Below are 12,391 nucleotides of genomic sequence, written 5' to 3'. Positions count from 1 at the left end.
ATATAATTCAGATACTATTTGACCTACAGTCATCAAACTTTGTCAGTTGTTGGGTCTTGCATGTTTGAAGGGTGTTGATGAAAAAGTAGGTCACCTTGACCTACTTTTGGAATTTGACGGCTATATTTATATATTTCAGATACTATTTGACCTACAGTCATCAAACTTTGTCAGTTGATGGGTCTTGCATGTTCGGAGTTTGCTGACCAAAAAGTAGGTCACCATGACCTACGATTGGAATTTGACAGCTATATTTCAATATTCAGATACTAATTGGCTTAAAATCATCAAACTTTGTCAGTTGATATTTCTTGGGTTCTCAAAATGTGTAAACCAAAAAGTAGGTCACATTGACCTACTTTTTTTGAATTCTTAGGATTTAACTAAAGATTTAGAATACTAAGAGGCTAAGAATAGAAATGGTGGGGTTGTACAATTTATCAGAGGAGCGATTCTAGGCCCTTGGGCCTCTTGTTATATACACTACAGTAAAAAGTAGTTCACAACAAACCTTGTTATATACACTACAGTAAAAGTAGTTCACAACAAACCTTGTTATATACATTATAGTAAAAGTAGTTCACAATGAATCTTGTTATATACACTACAGTAAAAAGTAGTTCACAACAAACCTTGTTATATACATTACAGTAAAAGTAGTTCACAGTGAACCTTGTTCTATACACTACAGTAAAAGTAGTTCACAACGAACCTTGTTATATACACTACAGTAAAAGTAGTTCACAGTGAACCTTGTTATATACACTACAGTAAAAGTAGTTCACAACAAACCTTGTTATATACACTATAGTAAAAGTAGTTCACAATGAACCTTGTTATGTACACTACAGTAAAAAGTAGTTCACAACAAACCTTGTTATATACACTACAGTAAAAGTAGTTCACAACAAACCTTGTTATATACATTATAGTAAAAGTAGTTCACAATGAATCTTGTTATATACACTACAGTAAAAAGTAGTTCACAACAAACCTTGTTATATACATTACAGTAAAAGTAGTTCACAGTGAACCTTGTTCTATACACTACAGTAAAAGTAGTTCACAACGAACCTTGTTATATACACTACAGTAAAAGTAGTTCACAACGAACCTTGTTATATACACTACAGTAAAAGTAGTTCACAGTGAACCTTGTTATATACACTACAGTAAAAGTAGTTCACAACAAACCTTGTTATATACACTATAGTAAAAGTAGTTCACAATGAACCTTGTTATGTACACTACAGTAAAAAGTAGTTCACAGTGAACCTTGTTATATACACTACAGTAAAAGTAGTTCACAATGAACCTTGTTATATACACTACAGTAAAAGTAGTTCACAATGAACCTTGTTATATACACTACAGTAAAAGTAGTTCACAACAAACCTTGTTATATGCACTACAGTAAAAGTAGTTCACAATGAACCTTGTTATATACACTACAGTAAAAGTAGTTCACAGTGAACCTTGTTATATACACTACAGTAAAAGTAGTTCACAATGAACCTTGTTATATACATTACAGTAAATGTAGTTCACAACAAACCTTGTTACATACACTACAGTAAAAGTAGTTCACAATGAACCTTGTTATATACACTACAGTAAAAAATAGTTCACAGTGAACCTTGTTATATACATTACAGTAAAAATAGTTCACAATGAACCTTGTTATATACATTACAGTAAAAGTAGTTCATAACAAACCTTGTTATATACACTACAGTAAAAGTAGTTCACAATAAACCTTGTTATATACACTACAGTAAAAAGTAGTTCACAATGAACCTTGTTATATACATTACAGTAAAAGTAGTTCACAATGAACCTTGTTATAATGAATACCCGATTATATTGAAGTAATAATCATCCCTTGTAAATCACAAATAGATCTTTTGATCCTCTCACATATATTGCTACACAAGGCAATATACGTGAGCGGATCAAAGGATTTAATTTTAATTAGATTTGACATTGAATGGCACAATGCATATTTCTTTACTGACTATGACAAGTTATCTTTGTTGTGCTAGGTCATCTGAGAGAGAGAAAAATAAAACAAGAACCTTGCTTTTGCATCATGTCATGTGAAAGTGAAGTTCACTGGGGATCCGGGTTAGAATAGGTCCTCAGTACCCCTTGCTTGTCGTAAGAGGCGACTAAATGGGACGGTCCTTCGGATGAGACCACAAAAACCGAGGTCCCATGTCACAGCAGGTGTGGCACGATAAAGACCCCTCCCTGCTTTAAGGCCGTAAGCGCCAAGCATAGGCCAAAATTTTGCAGCCCTTCACCGGCAATGGTGACATCTCCATATGAGTGAAGATTCTCGAGAGGGACATTAAGCAATATTCAATCAATCAATCAATCCAAGCTTTCACTATTCCAGGCTGACAACAAACACAAATGGCCAGACACAGGTCCTAAGTTTGAACGCCTTCGCATAGACATTGCTGACCTAAACCTCGGTAGGCAAAGATGTTTATATCACAGTGTTTTTTCTATTCTCTGGAAAGAACTTGGTATTGTTAAAATAAAATTATTTTGACATCTGTGTTCTGAGTGTATGTATTACGTCAGATTCGATAATATGGAGAATATGTGTGTCACATGAATATTTCTTAAAAACAGGGAAAGTGGAGAGTGTATCAGCCAATCAGAGACCAGTGGTGGCGGTCGGTAAACATCTCTGTGGAGGAGCAACAGGTAATTTACGGAGGATATCCAGCTGTTTGAATTCTGTAATTCCTTATTTTACACGAGTAACCGGACATTGTAAAATAAGCACACGTTTAGTACTAGCTGTCCTGGATCTCTTTCTAGACTTTGCTCTACGCTGTGTTACAAAAACTCTCGAAGTGCGTAACTCCAAGGAGACCACAAGTCAACCAGAACAGAAAAAATTCAAATCAGAGAAAGACTCTCACCCAAGGTATGTCTAATACGGAAGTTCCGAGTTCCCCAAGAGTTATTTCCCTTTGTCGAACTCTTCCGTAAATTATGACGTAAAATATGATGACAGTGGGTACATTTGCTAATTACTATCGTTGTATTATTTCTTAAAAGATGATATCCAGAGTTTCTGAGACCATCCTATCTCAGGGGAAAGGCAACTTTAGTGAGTTTATGAGTAGTGGATTACAAAATAGCTCAAACAAATACTGTTAATTGCCATCTTTCTTTGATAAAAGCGTCACTCATGTAGAAGCGGAAACGAATAATGATTTAATAGCCAATTTGATGATCTTATTCAAACAGATTATGCTTGATATGGCCAGAATATACATACCAGTGATTGATATAAACAAAAGTTACGCTTTCATTACATTAATCGTATGTAATCGTTATGTACAATGCCAGTCTACGATATAATGTATACATTGTGTACCCACCATACGTCATAAAATGCGAAAGAGTTCGACAAAGGGAAATAATTTTTGTGTAACTCGGAACTTGCATATTACCAATGATAATGTAGCATACAAATAAGCTGTAAAACACTGATATTCTGTAAATATGCGTTTTGTTTGATTGTAGATCATGTCTAGCCGGCGTGACGGTAGCCCTCTGTTGTCACCACAGGTGTACATGGCAGTCGTACGTAGGAAAGGAATTCATAAAGAGCTGTGGGCTATCTCGAGGAGAATTCACCTTACTGTGTAAACTCAGTGGCTGGACTGCAGCGACTTGGACAGGCTGGAAGACAAAGGAGGAGATGAACCGAGAAATCAACCTAGGAAGATCCAGTACTACCAGGGGGCATGAAACCAGTGACATTGTCGGAAATGTCGACAAGACTCAGTCTTCAGATCCGAAAGATAAAAATACCACTGCAGAGGAGTCTGCCAATGATATAGAAGGTCACAGAGACCAGGAGCAGCCATTTTCTAAGTAATTTCCAATTTGCTGTGCAAAATATATGAGAGTAAATTTTCAAAAGTTGCTCATGCAATTTTTGTGAATTTTAACTTTTCTGCAAATACTGGACCAAATTTTCATGACTGAAAAAGAACAGAAATTTGCATCAAGGTACAGTGTATTTGCAGTGCTGTGCAGTGCATTTATTGAAGAATTTGACTTTTTTTTTGTAGAAATGATTTACAATTGTCCTCAAGTCAAAGAGAAGAGATAGGCAGAAAATGTAAGAGACTGATCGACATTGGACGTGTTCATTACCTAAAGAACTGTGGTCTGCAAAGTCAACTTAAAACTTACATAGACGAAAAGTTGACACCAGAGAATGTGGTTATTGTGGCAAAATGTGAGAGCTGATAAACATCTGATTAAAATTTAAAATGTGAGAGCTGATAAACATCTGATTAAAATTTAAAATGTGAGAGCTGATAAACGTCTGATTAAAATTTTATCATTTTGGTTTATATCCCGAGTTTTCTTTAAGTAATGGACTACTAGGTATATGTGTGTGAAGGATTTTATCTGGTCCAGTCCAGGGTTGGGATCAATTACATTGAAATGTAATTAATTAAATAACAATTACTTTGCTATTTTCTTCAATTAAATTAAATTACAATTACTCATTTTTAGAGCATGTAATTAATTAAATTACAATTACTTTGCAAGTAATTAATTAAATTACAAATTACTTTCTCAAATTTTATTAGAAAACTAGTCAGGGATGTGACTTAATTCCTCAGATACAAGGTGAAGATAACGAACAGTGATCATCTCATAACTCCTATAAGCAATACAAAATAGATAGTTGGGCAAACACGGACCCCTGGACACACCAGAGGTGGGATCAGGTGCCTAGGAGGAGTTGACCGGTCACACCCGCCGTGAGCCCTATATCCTGATCAGGTAAACGGAGTTATCGGAGGAAAACTGGTCAAAAAGGGAGGAAAACACCCCACCCTACCTGGAAAAATATCATTTTCTGCCACTTTAGATCAAATCCAGAGTGTTTCATCTTTTCGAAAATTGGGCAAATCAGAGGATTTCTGCTGAAAAGAGGAAAAATCACACCTCTGACTAGTGGTAAATAATATAATCATATGATGTATGCATGATAACACATTTATGAATTTATCTCAGATTACTGTTTCATACGGCTATTACATTTTATCATCATCGGTTTATCATTTAAACAGCATCTGTCAGGCCAAAAAACTTTGCCCGCATCACTCTGGGATTTCAAAATATCAGAATACTGGAGGTCTACTAGACATCTTCCTTGTTCAGGAAGATTCAAGAATGATATGGCTTTGCCAATTAATAGCAGTTATATTACCTGGGGCTCTGAGAACAATACAGGTGGCTTGAATTCACCTGTTCAATTTTGTTAGTGAGATTTGATCAGCTTAAAAACACATGCGCTGCCCTTTGAAAGAAAGAGACAGAAAATACACAGAGAGAGTTCTTTGCAAACCATAATGTATACTGGTCTGTGAGATTAGTACAGATTAATCTTGAATTTCATCTAATAAAGTACAGCGAGTTTGATCAACTGGAGAGAGAGAGGGGAGAGTATTTTGATTTTAAATACACATAATAAAAAATTGACTCAAGTATCAAATAGACTTAACAATATTGCAATAATATCATGCTAAAACAGATCTCATGGTCCTGGAGAATGTGGGTGGTTTCGTCCCTATTACCTATTCGTACCTAGTGGATTCGCACCTTTACCTGTACGCCCCAAGTGGATTCGTCCTGAGTGGTTTCGCCCCCATTGAGTATGTAGCAACAATTGTTGGAACGATTGATCAGTGCATACTCTCCTTTAACGATGAGCATTTGAATTGAAATTAATGAATGCTATGTATGTATTAATTTACCGACATCGAAACTATGTCCATTTTTATCATACCAAGAAATTATCATATGAAACAGAATTAGCATGATGTACATGTAGATAAAATCATCGTCGGAAACCCACGGTTGATTACGCTTCGTTCCTCTCTCCATCAGTGATGGAGAGGGGAACGAAGCATAATCAACCGTGGGTTTCCGACGATGAAATAAAATTACTGTGTCTCTTATGTGATTTTATTAATCTTAGATATATTTAATATATAAATTACAAAATGAAGAATTAAATTTTTTGAAAAATTAGCAATCATGAAAAAATATCATTGATATACATTTCACAACAAACATTCTTTCAAGAGGCATTTACTGCCGGTAAAATTGAATGAAATTACAGAACACAGTTTAGATTTCTTGCAAAAGATAAAGTAAACAGGAATATTTCTTACACTTCACCAATGTCAGACATCGGTAACTACACCAATTCTCCCGCGCACCTACACGCTGTTGTACATATAACTAGATTCTACGCAGGTAAATCGGGGCGAAACCACTCAATTAGTACATCGGGGCAAACCCACTCAACTATAAGCCAATCCTCTACCTTATGTTACTTGCATTGAAATTGGGAAGAAACCACTTGGTGCGAATCCACTAGGTGCGAATAAGTAATCGGGACGAAACCACCGGTTACCGTCCTGGATTGTAATTGAAAGTAATTGAATTACAGGGTGTTTTCCTCAGGTAATTAATTAAATTACAATTACTTGTAATTAAAAAATCTTCAGTTACCAATTACATCCAATTACTTCAAAAAATGTAATTAATTACAATTACTTTTTCAATTACCCCAACCCTGGTCCAGTCAAGATAGAAGTTAGGAAAACGATAACAAGGACCATGTCTTTTGATTGGGCGTATTACATTAGGACGTCCATCTGCAACGCTTTGTCTGGGCCGTAACTTCTACATGTCAAAGAAGAATAAAATCATACTTTGTGGAATTGTTCCTCAGTGGGTCAGGATCTTAATCCAAGGTCAAGGTGAACATCTCTGTGTTCTTTTGTCCATTTTTGCATGCTTCGATGCAGTAAATCAAAAGCATTTAAATAAGAAAATGTCTGGTAAATTCTTTTAAGGGTTTTTAAAGCTAATGATTGGAAAGATATGATGATTGAAATTCAAACATCGATTTTCAGCACTGTTTTATATATTCCTTTGTTGGAAGTAGAGTGAAATCCTCGAGTGTGGTGCTTTTACATGATATGCATGGGTGTTCAGAATTCAAATAATACACCGAGAGGTAAAGTTGTAAATATTTGTGTTTTTATTGGATAATTATAAGGAAGTTTGGTTATAATGAACTGTTTTTCGCTGGCACTGGAAAATCACTATAACCATGTTTTACTGTATAATGAATTTGGTTATAATGGACTGTTTTTCGCTGGCACTGGAGATTCACTATAACTGTGTTTTACTGTATAACAAATTTGGTCATGATGAACTGTTACCAAGTATTACAACAAAACATAAATTAAATTGTCTAAATTTATTTCAAGTCTGTAAGTTTGTTATCAAACCATTCTGCAATAATCATAAAAGTTTTTACAATATCAAACAGCACTATAACTTTTCATAATAAAATTTGGAGAAATATGTCTCGAAGCATACATACATATAAACAGAGTGGATATGAAACAACATTCAAAATTCATACACATTGTCAAATTTTATCGAGAGAACTTTCCTTCCTAGAATAAGATCAAGTTAGCGAATGATGAAATGAAAAGCCTGGGGGGAGCAACATCTGAATCTCCATGTTGTGTAGGGGACATTTCATTTTAGTAAAAAGTACAATAAATTTTGGAACTAAATACTTCAAAGCACTAAATAGCTACACTCCTGAGTTTTAATTTCCTATTCCCTATCAAGAAACCCAAAATAAATGTTTGTACATGTATATTTCCATAATCATGGAGACGACTTCAGTAAAATACTACTGTGTTTTTTAGTATTAACACATCCCACTCCCTTTGGCACCTCTGATCCGCAGTCGAGCACCTCACAAACGGAAAGCATCATACACATGGCAAGACTATAAAGGTCTGACACAAAACAGTCTGCAGATTTCCGAGGAATCCAAAATGTTAAGAATATTTCATAAAAATTCAAATACATTACCACAGGTTGACACAATAGAGTAAAATACCAAATGCTTTAGTTACATGATGTCTACATGAAAAAATATGCAGTTTAGTCGGTGAAAATAAACTGATATGTTTACAGAAAAAAACCTCAAACAACACCTTTGTTTGCATATAACTGAATGAGACGATGAAGAAAAATACAAATCACTTCCACACAATTAAACTGTTACTTGATAAACTGTTAATTAAGGCAGTGTTTTATCTAGTGTTTTTTCTTCCGACGTCGAGCTTTCTTTGCAGCGTTGGCCGTGCTGCCCCAGCCTTGGCTTGGGGGAGGACTCTGTGAGGAAGGAGGTTGCCACTGAGCGTTGCCATTTTGTTCCGTACTCATTGCTTGATGAAAGAGGTGGTTTATGAAGTCTTCTAAATCTGCTTCCCTATAAATGTGAAAGATTCAGATTCAGTAATTTTAAGATCATAGGAAACCCAAGATTTTGGATGCATTGAATACAGTACAAGCAAGAAATAATCTTCTACAGGCTAGTTCCAGGCACTTTTAAACCCGCTTGGCTGTACCATAAAAAAACGAATATGAAAAACTGGGTTCATATTGTCAAGGGTGATTTCATAGTGTTATAAAACGGATATATAAAAACGCATTTTTATCATCATAATGTAAATATGTGCAATTTTTTTTGAGATTTTTCCACAGGAAATTTCTTAATTATCGTATGGTCACAACACATTTTGTTTCTAATCTTTGTGTTTGTAAACAAAATTTGGGCCCATACTTTCAGTACAGCACATCTTCAACAAAGGAAAAGCTCGAAATTTACCAAGCAACCAGTCCAGATCTCTCAGTTATCTCAATGGATGATAAAAAGGTTGCTCTAACTGGACTCTGAGTGAACAGTTTTTAAATACTTGTGTAGTGAACTACATCAGCAGATCAAATATGTAAATTTAATTAAGACTGGTAATTACCCTGTAAATTTAATTAGGCTGGTAATTACCCTGATGTAAATTTAATTAGGCTGGTAATTACCCTGATGTAAATTTAATTAGGCTGGTAATTACCCTGATGTGAATTTAATTAGACTGGTAATTACCCTGATGTAAATTTAATTAGGCTGGTAACTACCCTGATGTAAATTTAATTAGACTGGAAATTACCCTGGTGTAAATTTAATTAAGACTGGTAATTACCCTGATGTGAATTTAATTAGGCTGGTAATTACCCTGATGTAAATTTAATTAGGCTGGTAATTACCCTGATCTCCCATGCTGTTGATTATTGTTCGGAGTTCGGCCTCCTTCAGTAGCAATTCTGTAAAATACATGGTGGGCGTTGGGTTGTATATGCTTGAAGTAGTCCTTCTGTATACAAAAATTAGACAAATTTCTTAAATGACAAAATAAAGGTAAGAATGATATACATGTACATATACTTTTTATAATTGTTAGACAGAGATTGTAATATATCAGGCTACGAACAAGAGTACCACAAACAGTACAACATACGCCCGTCAGACAGTGACAACAAGAGTGCCACAAACAGTACATCATACGCCCGTCAGACAGTGACAACAAGAGTACCACAAACGGAACATCATACGCCTGTCAGACAGTGACAACAAGAGTACCACAAACAGTACATCATACGCCCGTCAGACAGTGACAACAAGAGTACCACAAACAGTACATCATACGCCCGTCAGACAGTGACAACAAGAGTACCACAAACAGTACATCATATGCCCGTCAGACAGTGATGACAACAGTACATCATACGCCCGTCAAACAGTGACAACAAGAGTACCACAAACAGTACAACATACGCCTGTCAGACAGTGACAACAAGAGTACCACAAACGGTACATCATACGCCCGTCAGACAGTGATGACAAAATTTCAGAGCAATATCTGTCTCTAGGAGAAAAAGTCCAGTTACTATCTCACCCTATTTTAGCCTTAAAGTAGGTCACTGTGCACCAATTCAGCTTAAAGTAGGTCACTGTGCACCAATTCAGCTTAAAGTAGATCAGTGTGCACCAATTCAGCTTAAAGTAGATCAGTGTGCACCAATTCAGCTTAAAGTAGGTCACAGTGCACCAATTCAGCTGAAATGCAAACTAAACTCATAATCCTCCGTGAGGAAGCTTCTGACTTCAGGGCAATATCTGTATCCATAACTTTTTACCTACTTTTTACCCTAAAGTAGGTCATGATGCACCAATCCAACTGAAATGCAAACTCACTCTTGCACTTCTTGAGGGAGAAATTGTTACCAAATTTCAAAGCTGTACATGCATCCATTGCAGAGAAAGTCTGAAAAAGATGACCTCAGACGGACGAAGCGATGGATGGACAGTGCCAACATAATACGTCCCGTCTGACGATGGGCATATAAAAACTGGGACCAGCTTACTTTAATAGAAAGTGGGCTCATTATATGGCCTTGGAGCCAGGACTCTCCATAAGCCAAATTTGTCCCATTCCCCATACAAAATTGCTTTGATTTTTCCCTGTGTCTGTGTGTCTAAAATTTCTTGATAGAAAACAATCAAAGAACCCCATTGGAAATAAGTCGTGTGGCTTTCATGGGCAATCCCTGGATTAGGCATAGATACATCATAGAAACATATTATACAATAAAATAGCTATTTATAGTTTTCTTTTCCTTTAGCTCAAGTATAAAACACAATGTGCTGCTCAGTTATTCTATAAAATTTATTTTATAAAATGTCTTGTTTTAAAGTAAGTATGTCTGATATTTTTTGTACATATGCCTATTCCTGAATAAACAAACAGTTTTTATGTGCTTGCATGAAAGGTGAAGATAACGAACAGTGATCAATCTCATAACTCCTACAAGCCATACAAAATATAGAGTTGGGCAAACATGGACCCCTGGACACACCAGAGGTGGGATCAGGTGCCTAGGAGGAGGAAGCATCCCCTGTTGACTGGTCACATCCACCGTGAGCCCTATATCCTGATCAAGTAAACGGAGCTATCCGTAGTCAAAATCAGTGTGCCAAGAACGGCTTGACAATCGGTATGAAACACGTCAGACAGCATTTGACCCAATGAGAGGTATATATACAACTCACTGTTACCATGCTTTTTCACTATTGCTGGTATGGTGTACAGAAAAATAACCAAGACCACAAGGCTTAAACGAGTCTGAATTGTGGGCTTAAACCTTGCATAGACCAATTGCTAATGCTTGCATTTTAATTCAACATACTAGCCTTGTTAGTCATAAGAAAAATGGTAAATATTTTTGCTACAGGCGCTTGTACCCTACTCCTGGTTCCAAGTCCATGATCTAGATATAATTATAATCTTCTGTCCCCAAGCCCATGATCTGAATATAAATATACCTTTCTCCTGGCCCAAAGCCCATGATCTGAATATAAATATACCCTTCTCCTGGCCCAAAGCCCATGATCTGAATATAAATATACCCTTCTCCTGGCCCAAAGCCCCATGATCTGAATATAAATATACCCTTCTCCTGGACTCCAGCCCATGATTGGAATATAATTATAACCTTCTTCTGGCCCAAAGTCCATGATATGAATATAATTGTATTTATATCAAAGTAATACAAGAAGCCTTTTTAAAAATTTCTGATCCAATAGTCCTAAATAAGAGTTTTCAATCAGTGCCTTGTGCCAAGCTAAGAAGAAATTGGCCTAACGGTTTTTGTGAGGAAATTAAAAATGCAAAAATTATGGTTGATGAAGACAACAAACTGAATTTACTTGATTACAGGATTTGTAGATGCATTTTCAACCAGATATACCTACCTTACAAGAGACCCATTCTGTAATATCATAAATCTTTCCTTCCATACATGCGAAGTAATGCCATAAAAATCCAAACACTGATGTTTCAGCCCATACATCACCCTGCAAGTATGACAATACTCTAATTATTCTTCATATAAAAAACAAGAGGCCCACAAGCCTTATTAGTCCCTTAAGTATTAGTTAAATTTATCACTAGCCCCAATGGCTATGTAATCTATAATAATTTTCCTGTATTGCATCCTAACATTCAGCAGCTGTAAAAACTAGGAAGAATTGTTTTAGCACACTAAAACTGATGTCTCCCCTTTTCTGGCCCAGTGGTTCTTGAGAAGATTTTTAAAGGTTTTCCCTATATATTTGTATGTAAAACTTTGGTCCCCTATTGTGGCCCCATCCTACCCCCATGGCCATGATTTTAACAACCTTGAATCTGCACTAAGGTCAGGAAGCTTTCATGAAAATTTGTACTTCCCAGGCCCAGTGGTTCTTGAAAAGATTTTCCCTATATATTAGTATGTAAAACTTTGATCCCCTTTTGTGGCCCCAACCTACCCCTGGGGGTCGTGGTTTTAACAAACTTGAATCTACACTATGTCAGGAAGCTTTCGGGTAAATTTCAGCTTTTCTGGCCCAGTGGTTCTTGAGAAAAAG

At 36.0% G+C, this 12,391-nt stretch overlaps 2 protein-coding genes across 2 annotated transcripts in view; one reads left to right on the top strand and one right to left on the bottom strand.

Moving 5' to 3' along the window:
* The window catches only part of LOC125669476 (tRNA:m(4)X modification enzyme TRM13 homolog), a 56,758-nt gene extending 52,375 nt beyond the window's left edge, over positions 1–4,383 (top strand). The window contains exons 16-20 of the mRNA XM_048904007.2: positions 2,399–2,477; positions 2,641–2,715; positions 2,833–2,941; positions 3,547–3,900; positions 4,101–4,383. Coding sequence (XP_048759964.2) covers positions 2,399–2,477; positions 2,641–2,715; positions 2,833–2,941; positions 3,547–3,900; positions 4,101–4,281 — 798 coding nt within the window. The 3' untranslated portion in view covers positions 4,282–4,383. The remainder of the gene's footprint in view (positions 1–2,398; positions 2,478–2,640; positions 2,716–2,832; positions 2,942–3,546; positions 3,901–4,100) is intronic.
* A 2,926-nt stretch (positions 4,384–7,309) lies between these two features.
* The window catches only part of LOC125669474 (uncharacterized), a 120,252-nt gene continuing 115,170 nt past the window's right edge, over positions 7,310–12,391 (bottom strand). Inside the window, 3 exon segments of the mRNA XM_056162689.1 lie at positions 7,310–8,359; positions 9,193–9,299; positions 11,738–11,839. Of these exon segments, the coding sequence (XP_056018664.1) occupies positions 8,185–8,359; positions 9,193–9,299; positions 11,738–11,839 (384 nt within the window). The 3' untranslated portion in view covers positions 7,310–8,184.

The sequence above is a fragment of the Ostrea edulis genome, chromosome 4 (genome assembly GCF_947568905.1).
Source record: "Ostrea edulis chromosome 4, xbOstEdul1.1, whole genome shotgun sequence".
Taxonomy (NCBI): domain Eukaryota; kingdom Metazoa; phylum Mollusca; class Bivalvia; order Ostreida; family Ostreidae; genus Ostrea; species Ostrea edulis.
Note: the sequence above shows the minus strand (reverse complement) of the source record. Positions and strands in the feature narration are given on the sequence as shown.